The following is a 17,686-nucleotide window of genomic DNA, read 5'->3' on the forward strand; positions in this document are numbered from 1 at the left end:
ACTCAGTCCATTACATATTCCACAAGTCAGAAATAAATACACTATTGCTCTCCATTAAACTCCTTGGAGGTGTCTGAAACAGAAGGCAGCTGCCTTGATCCCTATACTGTGTCATACTTCAGTGTCTTAGAAGGCAGTGCTTTCACATCTATAAAGGTACCTGTAAGGGAATCCTTACATCAAAATATTACCATATGCTAAAGGCACTAAGCCAAAAGGCCTGATAAGCTAGACTGAATAAAGCATTATTCAGACAAATAAAGACAAATAAACATAGGTATTTCATTAGAAATAAAATCTTGAGTGAAAACAACTACAGATGATTTTTACAGGAATAGTTTTATCTTTCAGCAGTATAAGCAGTCACTTCGTGCCCCTGAGCCACCAGGGAATCTATACATTTTTTTAAAATAAAAATGTTTATATTGCACAGCTGATGAAGGACTTTTGTCTGAAACCTCTTGTTTGTCAGGTAATTTTTAGTACATTCACTAAATATATCTAGTCCAATAAGGGAGCGTGAGGCCATGGCTGTTACCACGACTTGTTACCATGGTTTTCACAGGGGGGCCCCCTTGTGTTCTGCAAATTGAGTGGTATGATTGGGGTGGTCCAAGTCAGATGTCATTTTGTTTACAGGCTGTTGGCACACTGGATTATGGAATATGTAGGACAGCACAGGATGCTGCCTTGAAAAATCAGCCATATGCAGGCACCTCAGATTTGATTTGGATGATCTGATTCAGATTTCTGCCTTTGAATACAGCCTCAGTATGTAGCATGACACATTTTTCTTGTAGTTTCTACTTCCTTTTCAGTACGTTAATGAAGGCGTCTTTTGGGACCTCAATATTTCCGATGCGCCTCATTTTCTTCTTGCCTTCCGCTTGTTTTTTCAACAGCTTCATTTTTCGTGTGATATCGCCACCATACTATCAGAAACAGTAGAAACTGTATTAGTGTCAGGGCCAAATGAGTAAACCAATAAATAGTAAAATTAGGATAAAAAGGCAAAGAGGAGTCACTTACACATTTTGCTAGGACATTCTTTCTGTATGCTTTGATTCTGCGAGAATAAGCATGAATGCAAACGTTATAAACACTTTTTACTTACTTTATACATTCCATTTAGCAAAATGAGCACCATCACTCACGTTTCCCTGGCGATGATTTTGCTCCCGATGGCTGCCTGTACAGCAATCTCAAACATCTGCCTGGGGATGGATTCCTTCAGCCTCACACACATGGCCTTCCCTGTGTTATAGGCCCGGTCTCTAAAAGCAGCAACACAGCAAAGGCTCTAATTAAAACGCACTCTTCACTTCCATCATGCAGCTGGTAATAGTTTGCAATTTAAATGAGACTGCTCATGAATTGCTTTTAACCCAAACGCTGTTGTTTAAACTGAACTTAACGGTAATTAGTATGCACAACTATGCAGTGTTCACTGACTGCTAGGCATGCAAATGCACCTTGTGAAACTGTAGCTTACTTGTGAACAATAGTGGTGAGTTCTTCCACTGGTTTCCCATTGAGCAGGAAATCAATCTTAATCAGTTCAGCTGGTTCATAGCCAGCATCCTCGTAGTCAAAGCTGCAGAGGGGAAATTGCGTTGTGGTGTGAAAAGGCTGAATCAGACTAAAACGACAGCTCAATTCTCAACTCTTACAGGGTTGCAAAGGAACAGCTTGTATGGGCAGGTCTGTTCATCAGTAACATTACCTAGCATATCCTGATGACATGGATTTAAGCTCGTCGTAAAAATCTACCACAATTTCGTTTAGAGGGAACAGGTACTGCATCATCACTCGGTGGTCATCGATGTAAACCATGTTCTTCTGAATAGCTCTGCGGCTCTGAAAATAAGAAGTAACAACATATACATTTCATACCACTCGGTATCAATTTTAATAAAACTTTGACGAAATTACAAACACTTTATTTATGAACGTAAACTAGACAGAGTTGTGTGTTGAATAGACACATTAATGTATACCATAACAGTTAATGCGTAGTTTAAACTGACTGCTAACTTCTGATCCTATTCATGTATTGAACATGTATTTTATGTTCAGTGGAAAATAGGTTTATTATCGAAAAATCTACGAGTGTTCAATGAGTATTGAACACTCATGTCATATAGTGGGTTTCAACAAATCACATTATTTATTAGAAGTAGAACAATAATAAAGTGAAAGCTTGCAAGAATCTAAATGAAATTTTACCAGATTATGGCTACATTAAAACAGATCTATGTGATTTAAGATAATTATATGCCAATCATACCTGACAGAGGCTCATGATCTTCCCAGTAAAGTCATCAGGGCTGATGATAGTTCCCAGTACCATGGGCTCCTGGTATTCCACCACACAAGACTTCTCAGGGAATTGGGTTGGGTTTACAATGGTCACTACCTCCTGCCCATACTCCTATACACAATAAGACAGTCCATCTATACTCCATACTCTACAATAACTCAAAACATTAATGCTAGATATCTGAGAGTTTTTAATTTTCTCTCTAAGGATATACACTATATAGCCAGAAGAATGTATACACCCATATGTGCTTGTTGAACATCTTATTCCAGATTTAGTCTCTCCTTTGCAGGTATAGTAACCTTCACTCTTCTGTGAAGGATTTCCACTAGATTTTGGAGTGTGGCTGTGGGGATTTGTGCTCATTCAGCCACAAGAGCAATTAGTGAAGTCAGGCACTGATGTTGGATGAGAAGCCCTGGCATATAGTCACTGTTTCATCCCTAAGGTGTTCAGTGGGGGTGAGGTCAGGACTATGTCCAGGGCACCCAGGTTCCACTCCAACCTTGGCAAACCATTGTCGTCATGAACCTCGCTTTGTGCACAGGGGCATTATATATTATTATGTTTGGGCCGCTTAGTTCCAGTAAAGGGAAACTGTAATGCTACAGCATACAAAGACATTCTAAACAATTTAGCGCTTATGACAACAGTTTGATGAAGGCAGACATATGACTGCAATGGTCAGGTGTCCACATATTTTTGGTCATATAGTCTATGTAATATATAAAAAACTAAACAATTAAGGTACCACAACCAATCATCAAGTACACTGTTATACCTTTATGAGTTTGGGCGAGGCCAGGATAGCTTTGTATGGCACTGTTGGAGCTGTGACTATAACAGAGGCATTATACTCCTGCTCCAAACGCTGGTTAAAGACCTCCATGTGCAACAAACCCAGAAAACCCAGCCTGAGAGAACAAAAAGATCCATGAGTGTGTCCTCATCATATAATTACTGCATTTCTGCCATAATAGTTTTGTTGTAATCTAACAGTAATGGAGGTAGCTAAATGTGAACATATTAAATCCAGACCTCCAGCCAGCCCCCAAAGCCAGACTGCTGTCTCTCTGCACCATCACGCTGGAGTCATTCAGAGTTAGCTTCTCCACCGCGCTACGCAGAGAAGGATACTCTGACTGATCTGTAGGGTATATACCTACCACACATACATACACACATTTAATTCAAATTAAACAATATGGGTCTAAACAACAGTTAGACACTATTACAGAAAATGGATTTTGGATGGCCCTGCTTACTCTAAGAACAAGATGCAAACACAGATTCACTGCCATACATTTGGAACAGTTCATTATAGCCTTATTACTTAAATAGGTATAGATGCACCTTACTCTGGATGTGGTACACACATAAATTTACTATAATTAATTACATAAAGAGTTTTGGATCTGTCTAGCCACTACAGAGGTAAGAACACATAAATAAAGGTTCATAGCCTTTGTATCAGTTATACAATAAGCGAATTATCACTGTCAGTGCAGGTCTAACAATGTCCTTCAAGCATTTCGCAAAGAAATCCAAACAGAATAATGCAATGTAATGCACTGATTCAGGAAAATACATAGTTACTGAACATAATTATAGAAAGCCATTGCAATGTTTAAATGAAAGCTGTATACCTGCAAAAACCATGGACTTAGCAGGTTTAAAGCCAGGCAGTGCCTCCACTGGCTGCTTTTGGAGATAGAATGTGTCTCCAATCTGAGCGTCCTTCACTTCCTTCATGCCAGCTATCACATAACCCACCTGTCCTGCATAGCTGAGATCAAAAGTGAGGGTTAGGGTACAAAATAAATGTAGCAACCACTGTCTGTGCAAATATTAATACCTGAAACACACTTTATAACTTTGATTTAGTCTGTGGATTCTGTCTGGCTTTATCCAAGTAGTGGAAATTTTGGTAATGTTATATACATACATTCATACATACACGCACGCACGCACACACACACAGACACACACACACACACAGTACTGTGCAAAAGTCTTTGGCACATGCAAGGAAATGCTATAGACCAAAGATGTCTTCAAAAATAATGAAATTAAATGTTTCTACATTAAAAAAAGATAATATAAATAGCAGCAAACAGTAATAAATGAAACAAAGTCAATATTTGGTGTATCTTGCAGAACCAGCCAGAGTTCTTTTGAAGACTGTGACTATCACGCTTGCTTCTTATTTTTGCAGCAAAACCCAGCAGCCTTCGTTATGTTTTTTGTCTGAAAAGTGGTCTCTTATATAATATGCTGCTTTCTTTACTGATATACAAACATTTTTCTGTAACACTTACTGTTGTGCTGGAAAACTAATGTTCAGAAATCTAAATTGTTTTTTGTACTCACTCAATAATGTAGAAATCATTAAAAAGAATCTATAACAAACTTTGTACTAAAAAATAGGGTGTCTAAGACTTTTTCACAGTATATATATATGTGTGTAATAAATATCTCAGAAATTATATGTATAATGGCATATGAAATGTAAAATGTTCTTTTAGCAAGCTGGTATTCAATATCAATATTTATATGCTCGTAAGGGTTTCTTACAGTCTCTCCGTGGGTTGTTCATCTGGCCTCAAAACCCCCAGTTCATTGACCTCATATGTCTTTCCCAGGTGGGCTGAGACAATTTTGTCCCCCTTGCAGACCTGTCCACTAAACAAGGCAATATTGGCTACTACTCCTCTGTAGTGGTCAAAAGTCGAGTCAAAGACCAGGGCTTTAAATGCTTCCTCTAGCTTAGCTGTGGGTCTGGAAAGAGCCAAGAAAAACTTTTAAGATTGAAAAAACTGATATAGGTCTATACATGCACATTTATGTGACGATATTTCGGCAATAACTTTAAATGTCATTTCATTAAAAGGGACAAACCGAAAGTTGACGAAAAAGTGTCTCCAAGCCAGTTATAAATAAGATTTCTGAACAAACTATGATTTGAAATGTACTAAATATTGATTTTGCTTTTAAATAAAATGAACAAAATTTCAAATATGCAAAATACTCCAAATAACTAGGTGGAAATTTGAATGAAAAAGATTCAAAAGAATCTGATGAAAACTCACGGAGGTATTCTCTTCACTACCTCTTCAAGAACTCTGTCCACATTTGTGCCTAATTTTGCAGAAATCTAAAGACAAATATTTCGAGAAGCATGAATTAAACATTGTTATGAAGACAAAAAATGCACTCATGTACCACACCATTATTTCTCAACTTACAACTCAAGCTCACCCTGATACACTCCTCACTTGGAATGTCAAACATCTTTTCAATTTGCTTTTCCACTCTGTCAGGATCTGCATTTTTCAAATCAATCTGATTAGAAAAGAAAAGAATTCGATCACACAAACTTAAACTTACATTATCAATGTAAAAATATTTTGTAAAAGTATGCACTTACTTTATTTATAACTGGTATGATGGTTAACTGAGCTTCAAATGCCAAGTAGAAGTTTGCTACAGTTTGAGCCTGTATTCCCTTTAACAGTGAGAAACAGAAATAAACATAACACTTAAGTGCATGTAAAACAGCTTAAGCTATTACAAACAACTGTCATGTATTTCAAAATTCAAGGCCTAGCTAAAGATTACCACAGCAAGCGACATTTGTCTTTTGAAATGCAAATATAAAAGACAAATCACTTTAATGTCACTGTTAAAGCCTTATGCTATTACCATATTATTTATCTGAAAAATGTCATGTTAGAGTGCTGGTTATAACATAAAATAACATAACATAAAATTCCTTCCTTACAAAAGTCTGGATAAGCAACTAACATTACTAAGTTCTGACAAATGACCTGTTAAATGCTTATTGATTATCCTATAATGATTAGTTCATGGCTATTAATGAGAAACATCAATTTAAAGTGGTTTACTTTATCACTTTTAACTACTGCCACAGAAATATTTGGCCAAAAATATGTGAACACTTGACCATCACACCCCATATGTGGGTCTTCTGTTGCCACAAAGTTGAACGCACACAATTGTCTAGAATGTCTTTGTGTGCTGTAGGTTTAAAACTTTCCTTTGCTAGAATGTGGGGCTAGCCCAGACATGTTTCATCATGACAATACCCCTATGCACAAAGTGAGGCCCATGAAGACATGATTTGGTGAAGTTGGAGTGGAAGAACTTGTGTGGCCTGCACATCTCAATAACACTGAACACCTTCAAGATGAACTGGAATGCCAACTGTGTGCAAATCGAGTGGAAAACTTGCCCTGTAGTTACCCTGGTCTGATGAGCTGCCTTCAGCTAAATTTTACATAAATGCATGTGATTGCATAAGACACAACAAAGGATCTGCTACATAAGCCATGCTGATTTATGGTTAAAAATCTGCTGTCACTGCCATTTTACAGTATTTTTTCTCTGTATCATGAATGCAGTCTGCCAGCTGACAACCCCTGGTATAAGGAACATACATGTGCACACTTTTTATTCTCTTAAAGAACTATTCCAGCTAAAACACTAATATTACTAAGGCATTTATGTAAGAAAGAAAGCTCCTTGGTACAATGTACCTCATTTGCATCCACTATGAGCAGAACTCCTTGGCAGGCTGATATGGAGCGTGACACCTCATAGCTGAAGTCAACATGACCCTGAGCACAGGTGGGGGAAAAAAACCAGACTTCATTAAATCTAGAAGTTTTTAAACTTGAATACATTTATATGTCATAAATATGCAGCAAAAGTTCAAACAATTCACTGGAGGACAATCTAAAAAAGTCTTTAATTCACTATATAACTAATAAAATTAGCTCCAATATATGATGGCTGTAGATAGTGGATTTATTTTTATGCAGACCGGTGTGTCGATGAGATTGAGTAGATAAGTCTGTCCCTCATGCTTATAGAACAGAGAGGCAGTCTGAGCCTTTACTGTGATTCCTCTCTCTCTCTCCACCTGCAGTTTGTCCAGCACCTGCTTATTCCGCTCCGTCTTTGCAATGGCACCTGCACAAAATATGAAGGATTTTAAGACAAAGTGTTCAGTAGTATGTCCACTTATAAGTATGTTCAGAGCCACTGAGGTGACATGGTGGTTATTTAATAAGGTGTGGCAATCTAAGCATGGAGATGACTGATTCAATTCAATTCAGTTTTATTTGTATAGCACATTTAACAATGGACATGAAGTACATGGAAATAAATACATTCAAATTAAATTAAATCAAAATAAATACATCTGTGACTTTATCCCTAATGAACAAGCCAGAGGCGATGGGGCAAGGAAAACCTCCCTGAGACGATATGAGGAAGAAACCTTGAGAGAAACCAGACTCTGAAGGGAACCCATCCTCATCTGGGTGATAATGGATAGTGCATTTATAAATAAATCTCTTCTATAACTGTGTACTAAGGGACAAATGGTGCAATTGTGCAACCAGTAAATTCATCACAGTTTTCACATGAAATCCAGTTTGTTGAACCTATCCACTGTCCACTGATGGAGTCCTGAGTACAAAACTGCTCACGGCAACTGCAGCCCCAAAACCACCACAGCAATCGCGGTCCCATGCCATCACAGTACAACTCCCCATATGAGATCCCCAAGCCATCTCCACGGCTCGCAAGTGGCACCATCTCCAGCAACCCCAATGATCTTCAGACCGTCCATGTAGGGCCACCCCCAGCAGCAGCAGGTGATCTCAACCGATGAGAACTCCAACCAGAAGCAGGGCATCAGGATGGAGGTCCAGAGAGCAGAAGGTGTCAGGATCACTGGTATCTCAGGAGTAGCTGATAATATCACACTTTAATCTTAGAATGATGCATACCAGCATACTGAAGTTGCTGGCATTGCCACATGGACATATCACTAACCAAATTCTCAAAGCAAAAGACATTTTTACTCATTCCCACCAAATAATTAACTAAAAACCAAGTATTAAGTATGATCCCGACATATCAAATTATACAATTTGATATCTCAAGGCCACAATATAATAATTCATTGACATAAGATGCTACTTTGTGGCCTTCATACATTAATTTATGATTGCACCTTATTAAAAAATAACCATCATGTCACTTCAGCAGGTCTGTATAAACTCCTTTGGAGGAGCTTATGCATGTTTAGTCATTAAGCTTGGTGTCTGTAAGGTGCCTATAGCCCAGGGCGACACAATCCACCTGTCATCTCCAACAGTCTGTCAGCGAGGGTGCTTTTCCCATGGTCAATATGAGCGATGATGCTGAAGTTTCTTATCTTGTCCACAGGGAACTGGGACATGTCGATGTTCTGCTGTGAGAGGGAAAAACAGACTTCTGTGAGAACCTGGTCACAGCAAGATGGTCCCAAGCACAGAAATTAATTAGGTGAATACTTTTTAATAAAAGATAGATTACAGAATCAATGATTAGGTCTAATTCCTCCTCAGGGTAACATGGTTTCAAGGCAGTGACATTAGCTGAACCCCAGAAACATCCCTTTGTGATGCAGCCTGTATTTACCTTCTGAGCTGAGGAGCTGAACTCCCTCACACAGTGTGTATTTGACACACAACCCGTCTTTATCCATCTGTGTCTGATTAAAGTGCAGGCTTCTGTATAACCCTGACATCTTCTCTTTATTCTGCATATCTTAACATTTTGTCCAGCAAACAATAAAACATTACTAAGAGGTCTCAGTAAAAGTTGCATGATAGCCAGCGGCTCAGGGTTGAACAAACTAGCTGTTAGTAAACACCATTAAATAAAATAGAGTTGTGACACTATGTCTATTTCTGCCTAGCTCTCGACTAAATATGTTCAGCCGGTATAAACATTCACGCTTTAATATGAGCTTCACATTCATGTTTGCAGGACGTCGCCATGTTGAGGTTAGAGGTTAAGTGTGCTTCTTCTCTGGAGTAAGTGCCGAGCCGCGAACTACACCGTTACCGCCACCTGCTGAATGGCGTGTGTAATGAACATGGTACTGATGAATCGTTCACAAGTGAATCGACTCATTTTCAGGTGGACGTTTGGAGTCGACTCGAATGTTCAGCTGCACTCAATCCAAATTTAGTGCACTGTACTACTGTAATGTACTGTCATGACGAACAATAGTACATCTGTATCGCCAAATAGCCAAAGAATGTAGATATTAAAAGGAAAAGAGTGAATACAAATACGGAAAAGGAACCAAAATATTTAATTGTATACAATATACAGCACAACAACAACAACAACAACAACAAAAACAATACTACTACTACTACTAATAATAATAAGTGGGGGCAGGGTAGGGTAGGGTAGGGTGGGGCGGGGCAGGGTAGGTTAGGGTAGGGTAGGGTAGGGTCGGGTCGGGCCGGGGCGGGGCGGGGCGGGGCGGGGCGGGGCGGGGCAGGTCACACCTCCAGGGTTGAGGGTTCGATTCCTGCCTCCGTCCTGTGTGTATGGAGTTTGCAAGTTCTCCCTGTGGTTCGGGGGTTTCCTCTGGGTACCTCGGTTTCCTCCCCCAGTCCAAAGACATGCATTGTAGGCTCATTGGCATTTCCGAATTGTCCGTAGTGTGTGTGTAATTGTGCCCTGCAATAGGTTGCCCTTTTTGCCCTGTGGACCCTGGGATAGGCTCCAGCCTACCCCGCAACCCTGTGTATGATAAGTGGGATGGATGGATGATAATAATAATAATAGTTGCCAAGCACTTTCTGTCCCCATCCCTTAGTGACCAAGAGAGACCAGAAGCCACTGGGACCATGTGCACTTGCTCACAAGGAGAAATACTAAATCTGAAGGCAAAACATCAAGTCTTTGCTGAGATATTGCCCCACTTTCTGTTTTCAGTAGCCCTTCCAAGTTGCAAATGAAGTCAAGTCTTGTTTCTCAACGTTAGATTTCGTTCCTAAATTTATCTGAGGAGTCTGATGTAAGTAAGTAAAAGCATTGCTGTGATATGCCCTCACTTTTTGTTTGGCGACACAGCCATCAAAATTCTTTTCAGTTTATGGGTGAAATGTCACATAAATATCATAACTCTGAGAAATTAGGCTTTTTCAGACTGGTCTGACAAAGCTGAGATCCAAATTTCTTGATGATTTCGTGATGATTTGTATGAGAAGAAGCAAAAAACAGTTTTTGTTAAATTTCAAAATGGCTGACTTCCTGCTTTAGAAATGACAAGTGCCTGATGCGCAACACTGTGCACCTTGAAGGGAATCAGTGTAAACAAGAATCATTTCATGTTGAGTGAAACAAATTTGTAGGAGAAGAAGAGAAAAAACTGTATTAGAAAAAAATTCAAAATGGCGAAAAATGCAATTTGGCAGAAATCAACATTGGTGTTCATTGAACTCAGCTTGACCCATAGAATCAGAGGAAAGTGTTTCTTCGACATTCCATTGTGGAGTTATTGTAAATGTATGTCCATATTGGTGGAGCTAGAAGGCTTAAGTGGTGTACACCTGTGAAGGTAACTGAGACTGTCTTCTATCACTGTGCCAAATTTCATAAAAAGCATACAAAGCATTCTATGGGCTGGCATAGACGCCCATTGGAAATATAGTAATAATAATAATAACAAGAAAATCTACAATGACTATAGGGTATATCTCTGTACATGTGTCTTTATGTTGTTACATTTTCTATATGTTTTATAACAAACACAATGCATTTAATTTTGTAATTAATGTTACAAATGATAAGCTAAGCTGAACTGTCTGTTATAATATTCATCATTCATCTTCATTAACCGCTTCTGGTTACAGTGAATCCAAGATTGCAGTGAATCTGGAGCCTTTCCCTGGAACACATTCACAGACTCATTCACCTAGGGGCAATTTAGACTAGCCAACCTGTGTGCTTGCATATAAATCTCAAACATTTATTGATCATTTAATTCAAGTATAAGGAAGTTGGAAACTAACGTGCCAGATGGTAAAGATGGTCTACCATGGTTTTGGCAGCTGGTAGTTGGCCAGAATGCGCTGGATCTTCCAGCAGGGTGTGAAGGTCTTCAGTCATCCAGGTGAATGTGAATTTGTGTTTTATTCCCGTATGAGACATCCTGCTATTTAAGTTTCTCTCCTTTCAAGTGCGTGCATAATATCATACAACAGAATGAACAATGTTATAAAATGACATGGCTTTTGTTTCTATGTTGCTAACTGATTCACTCACAGCAGATGTTGGTTCCAATTATGCAAATGATTGAACACAAGCACTTGTTGCAAACATGAAATTATTCCATTCCTTCACCACTTTAAGCACATCTTTATTTATCAGTATGCCAACCTTGCTACAGAATGTAGAAAAATACATCATGTATAATCTGTGGCATTCATTGAGGAACCCAGCCAACTGGAACAGCTGGTATATTAGCCTTCATATTTGATTGGGCTTTTGAATACTTGCATTAGACTTATCTCTGTAATTCTAAGCCTACCAAACATGCCCTAGAAATGCTCTAAATTCTACCTAGTTAAAGACTAATTTGTGGTTTTAAGCAGTTATTGTCATTCTTCTTCCACAAGGTGTCACCATTGATACAGATGATGTAGCAGGAGAAAACAGTAGAAAACATCATTACCATGGCAACATGGCAACCCACTCATAGGCCAGCTAAGTAGGTCCCTGTGAAAATTGCCTAGATAAGAAATCAAATAAAATGCATCTCCCCAAGCTTTTATGCTTGATGGCTATTGGCAGATACATACAATTGTGAAACCAATGTATGTCTATTCATTTTCTATGTAGATTGTAGGTGGACTTCAACCACATGTAGCATGCACTAAGGGTCTTTAGAGGATATATTTATTATGGAGTGATGTAGTATGTGTGTGTGTGTGTGTGTGTGTGTGTGTGTGTTTCTGCACTCCTAAAGGTGGGATCAGTAAAAACTCAAAGCCCATTTTTCATATTTAGCAAAGTTCTTCTCCCATTTAAGCAGCTTCAAAAAATATCTTCTTTGGAGAAACATGTAAAGAGGAGCAAAGACAAATAATGTGAACCATCCAAGCAATCAGGACAAGGAGGTGCCTTTCTTTGCCTGTCACTCAGTTTGCCTTTTAAGATGCAGAGCAAGCTTAACATTCAAAATATCACATAGCATTTGGGAGGAAGTATGTAGGCTCTACAGCACTGTTATGTTATAACCTCTTTAGTGAACATGTGATTTGAATAGGAAGCAATTTGGGCATCTCCTCACCATGTGAATTATTCATTTGTGCTGACAAGTTGGGGATGGCAGATCTTTATGTAAGTAGGTTAAAAAGGACAAGAAAACAACATAATTATTGGTAAATAAATAATATTAAATTATTTGCAGTACATTCGGCAGTACCTCCAGTATTAAATCTTTCAAACTATTAAAAGTGAAAAGCAGTTTTTAAGGAAGACAGCTCAAACAACTATTGGATGCAGTGTTGCAGAATGATCAGCTGATGCTTAATAGCAACATAGCTAGTAAACTAACTTATCCAATTTTTTATCTCTTTTTGTTTGCATGGAGCACATGCTGAGACCTTCCAACAAAGTCAGGAAATGGTATACATATAATGCAGTATTTGCAGTAAATACTGCTGTTATACAGGCATCTCTATGTACACATGTGGGACTACATATAGCCCATATGGTGCTATCTGCTTAACAGCTTTTGACTACAGTTGGAGCTACAGGTAACCTCTCCTCCAAAGCTGATGATACACTCCTATGTTCTCTTCTGCTTTGGTGAGTGTATTTTTTTTTTTTTTTTTTGGACATTTTTAGTACTTTTTTGGAGAACATTATGGAATTGAACCTGCTAGCTTTGGGATCTGGGAGGTTTTTCCAAGTCTCATAATGACACTGCATGCTCAACTCTCTCCTCACCATCTGAAAACAGCCTAATTGCTCACTCGCACCACTGACAGCCTCTAAACTAGCTGTGATAGCCACCTTCAAAATGATGTTGGTCTGAATGGAATTGGATAGTGATATGTAACCCAGGGCATTGAATGCTCTTTTCCACACAGCACCAGTCCTGACGGAATTCACAGGACTTTAGCAAGAGTGCTAAAGCAGAGTTTAGACTGACAGTAGACACAGACGAACTTATTATTGGATTACATATTACATTATGCTAGCCATTCTACTGCTACCATTGGAATCTGCAGATATTGATCCCTCTGTGGGGAGTTGATTGTCATCTTACTCCTGAAAGTGGGAAACAATGCCAGGGTCACTCTTTGGACCTGTTGTCAAAGAGGCCATGGAAAGGAAAATGCAGGTTTCAGAATCACAAAACAAACATGAAACCTTTAGATTGCCACATTTTCAATATCCACAAACGTTCTGTCGTCTCACACCAGGCCTAGGCAGGGAGCGTCACCTCTCAGGCTCCTAGCAGGGAGTTCATCCATTCATCAGGGAGCTCCTACCATGTTCATCCCATGAACATGGTAGGAGGCCCCACAGAGCATGCCCATGGAGGGCTGGGGCTGATGTTGGGCAATTTACAGCCAAAAACATTGTTCACTGGGCAATGACTACATTTGATCAGTAGGTCCTGATATCAGTGTCACGGGGATACAAACTCCAGTTCCACTGTCATCTCAAAATATCACAGCTCAGAGCCTTGTAAAAACCACACTCCAACAAGGTTGCCACTCTGACGCAAGACGATTGTTCCTTCAGAAGCTCAGTTGAGAAGGTGAACCTCAAAATTTAAAAAAAGGTTTCTACTCAACATACTTTCTTATTCAGATGGATGGAGGTTTCTGTCCATTTCTAGATTTGAGAGAATTTCTGAATTGCTTCTTAAAAGCCCTTCCTTTACTTATGCTAAGGTTGTCATATGTAATTGATTCCTTGAAGCAACAGGACTGGTTCTCATTGGAGGATCATGCACAACAATTATTGTTCCCATTGTCCCAGAACACAGATGGTTTTTGAGTTTCATCTTCCAAGGACACGCATTCCAACTTAAAGAAACTCAGACACATTAATCAGCAGGGTGGCACAATGTCAGACAGCACTCTTCGAATTGCATGGAATGTTCTCAGTGGGCTTCAGGTTAGCCTCACTGAGAGCAAATCGCCTACCAGGGGTGCAGTGGATGTGCTTCCATGATGGGAGAGTGTATAGCCAGGAAAGTGCCATCTGCACCCTAAGTGGTGCTCCTGATCTGACAAATGTTTAGCAAGGTTCAAGTGGACCTTTTACTGATGCCAAGTCAACTTAATGCTGATTGTGACTCTCTCTAGCAGAGCTGAACAGCCCACTGATACAGCATGCACTGGCCCATGATTGGTCTCACCAGCTACTGCTGATTCTGCCCATATTGCACAGAATTCAGCAACTAGACGACTGCTACTTTCTCTAGTGGTCAGTGACAGATGTGTCATAGCATTGTGGATGTTATCTCTCACAGACTTATTATGGCCTTTCTGAATAGACTGAGGCTCCATCTACCTCTTCCCCAAGGTCCCATCATGGAACATTTGTTATGTATGTACTGGTTCAATGAACCCTGGATAACCACCAGTGCTCCTTGTCATTGAGAACCAGGGCTGACCTGGCAAGAACTTATCAAGTAGGTTCAGGAAAAGATGGCTCTGTGACAGTCTTATGTCAGTAGCGACTTAGTGGGGGAACAGGTAGCTTTGTCACCTCACAGCTTCAGGGACCCCGGTTTGATACTGAGCTCATTTTACTGTGTGGAGTTTTGTACGTTCTCCCAATGTCTGTGTGGGTTTCCCCTGGGTTCTTCAGTTTCTTGATTTGATGGTGTGAATGAATGTGTGAATTTGTGTGTGCATGGTGCCCTGCGATGGACTGGCGTCCTATTCAGAGTGTCTCCCCTTGTTCCTATGAGGGGCTCTGGATCCACTGCAACCCTGACCAGGATAAAGCAGTACTGGGGACGAATGAATGATGAATAAATGCTGTATGGCACTTTGTGACGTGTGTGCACTCTCAGAAGAATGTTTCCAGATGATTCTTATTGCCCTAGCGGTTATACAGTGTTTACTGAACCACTGTTACGTAGGCAACTAGCATTTAGTGTTGTTAACTACTGAGATCAAACAAAGACAGTGAGTTACAATAACCTGAAGTGTGTACTGGATATGGTGTACCTATGTTTACTCTTTTTTGACCTGTTTCATCTATTTACTATTCACATGCTATTTTCTCATGATAAAAATGATATTTATGCTATTTGTTTATCTATACCTGTACAAGTACGAATTCAAGTGTACTTTAGTGTGGTATTTATAGTCTTAAAATTGATCTTATTATCACAACAACTTGGAAAAATAATGAGGCTTTTTGGTCTGCATAGCATTACTCATTAAAACCATGTTCCTCAGCCGTACATTTCAGAAGCTGCTATGTGTCAGAGCCCACGCAAGTTCTTCAGAGTGATGAAACCACTTGCATTCAGCCCCAGGTCCTCGTTAATTTCCCAGAAAGATCAGAAAGCCTTATGGAGGCACATTTGCAAAGACGAAATACGGAGTAGAATGCATTCATCAGGCTTCAGCTGACAGCCCTGATTCAGTGTTCAAATTAATCACCACCAGCTAAACACTTAGATGTTATTGGAATCGGATAATTTAAATAAGAGAATATTTTGAAGAATAGGAGCTGGATTGGCAGTAAGAGCAATGAGTAATTCCACAGTCCTTAGATGGGTGCTACAGAACAATACTTAAGTTCACAATAAACATGACTCTGGCCCAGACGTGGTAGCAGCTGGCAGACACAGAAGTACAGTAAGCCATAAACTGGGCTCCCAGTGTGAAAAGCTCTTTGTGGCGCTTTAGTTGCCAGTGATGGAAAAGGGATGATTCATGCCAAGCACATCAGCAGAGATGATTGGAGCTTAGGGAGTGAATCTAAAGTGGTGTAATAATCAGTGTGCCATTCAGGGCTTCATGTGGTGGAGCAGAAAATCCATCTTTGAGATGTTCGGCTATGTGTGCAGCTAGAATGGGGGACATTTTTTCCCCCGCTGCAGCTATTTTATGGGGTTCATTTGTGCTAAAGTCACTATGATGCTCAGTAAATTGAATATATTTTTGTAGCCATCTGGAGTTGGAATTGCTAGCAAATACCTGCTGTAAAACATATCCAGTTAGATAGGAACCCAAAACTAAAAAGATCTTAAAAAGATTGGCTTGAATCAACTTACTGAAATTTCTTTTGGGAAAGCAGATTTAGTTGTCAGATTGTTCCAATTACTCTTTTACCATAGTCAGGAAGAAAAGTGGGGACTTAACTTTAGATAATAAGTGTTGAAAAATATCAGGTACCATCAGATTGCTGGTCTCTCTAGTGAACCTGGAGAACGAGTGAAAACCTAGAGTGGGTGGAAAGAAAGTGCTAGAAGTACAGAGCCAAGAAAGAGATTCTTTAGAGTTTTATGTGAAACCCAAAGGGCATCCTGAGTAATGTACCATACTGTAATTCCTGTGGAGGTTATTTATTGATGTGACTGCAAAATGTGAGTTCCTTTAGTACCAGTATAAACTAAAATATGCATGAATATTGCCTAATTAAAAATGAGCTAAGCTACACTTACAAATATATCTAAATTGAACAAGCTGTCTTTTTAGTCAACAACTGCTGTGACCTGGTATTAAAAAGACATTATGAAGCAGTAATAATTAACAGAGATGGTTTATAGGCAAGGTTCAGCTTCTTTGCCCTCTAATGTGAGTACGGTTGTGTTCGTTTGCAAGTACATTTTCTCCTTACTGATTTGAAAGCTGTGAAAAATATGATTGTCCTGATCTCTTTTACACCCTGTTTTTACCCCAGTCAGTTTTACCCCAGTCAGGCACTGCCTTTATGTCTAAAACAGCTAAATTCACAATTTTCAATTTAAATGAGGAAAAAAAAAACATTTCAGCCACATACCTATGTGTTAAGCTAGTTAGCTTGTTTACATGGATAATATTATTAGATACTACTGATTGTTAGAGTATATTTGACTACTATTAAGAAATATCAGAGAATATAATAATTTAGATTCACCCACTTCCCATTTCTAACTGTGGAAAATGCTCTAATTTACTAGCAATTAACAAGTCAGTTAGCTATATGCTACTGTTAACTATAGTGAAACACAGTATAGTTTCATAGTAGAAGCGAGCAATGTCAGTAAACCAAGCTATCCAAAAACCTCATGCCTTTTCATAAGGGCACAGTACTCCACGGATAATAGCACTGGGAATGGTGTTGAGCTGGGAAATGGGGCAGTTTATATTCATTCACCTCTGCATTTTTATGATGGAGAAGATGTGGAGATGTTCCTAGTCCATTTTAGTAGTTTCTTTAACATTAAAAAGACAAAGAATAAATTATTATAATTCTTCTTCTTCTTCTTCTTCTTCTTATCATTGGACACACACACACACACAC

General features: G+C 39.2%; 1 protein-coding gene across 1 annotated transcript; it reads right to left on the reverse strand.

The window, feature by feature from the left end:
* Positions 1-320: 320 nt before the first annotated feature.
* guf1 (GTP binding elongation factor GUF1) lies at positions 321-9,219 on the reverse strand. Its single transcript, XM_026917481.3, has 17 exons — positions 8,813-9,219; positions 8,492-8,603; positions 7,164-7,312; positions 6,877-6,957; positions 5,748-5,825; positions 5,579-5,662; positions 5,410-5,474; positions 4,895-5,098; positions 3,967-4,106; positions 3,359-3,482; positions 3,102-3,234; positions 2,288-2,431; positions 1,724-1,857; positions 1,493-1,594; positions 1,155-1,274; positions 1,030-1,066; positions 321-932 (listed from the first exon to the last, which is right to left on the reverse strand). The coding sequence occupies exons 1-17, from the start codon at positions 8,999-9,001 to the stop codon at positions 804-806; spliced, it is 2,025 nt and encodes a 674-aa protein (XP_026773282.3). The 5' UTR covers positions 9,002-9,219; the 3' UTR covers positions 321-803.
* Between the last annotated feature and the right edge of the window lie 8,467 nt (positions 9,220-17,686).

The sequence above is a fragment of the Pangasianodon hypophthalmus genome, chromosome 7 (assembly GCF_027358585.1).
Source record: "Pangasianodon hypophthalmus isolate fPanHyp1 chromosome 7, fPanHyp1.pri, whole genome shotgun sequence".
In the NCBI taxonomy this organism is placed as follows: Eukaryota; Metazoa; Chordata; class Actinopteri; order Siluriformes; family Pangasiidae; genus Pangasianodon; species Pangasianodon hypophthalmus.

Coding starts and splice junctions, on each gene's coding strand:
- guf1 (XM_026917481.3), bottom strand. CDS start 9,001: ATGCAACTTTTACTGAGACCTCTTAGTAATGTTTTATTGTTTGCTGGA. Junction 5,099..5,409: donor GTAGTGAAGAGAATACCTCC/GTGAGTTTTCAT, acceptor GGCTCTTTCCAG/ACCCACAGCTAAGCTAGAGG. Junction 3,483..3,966: donor TAAGTCCATGGTTTTTGCAG/GTATACAGCTTT, acceptor TATGTGTGGTAG/GTATATACCCTACAGATCAG.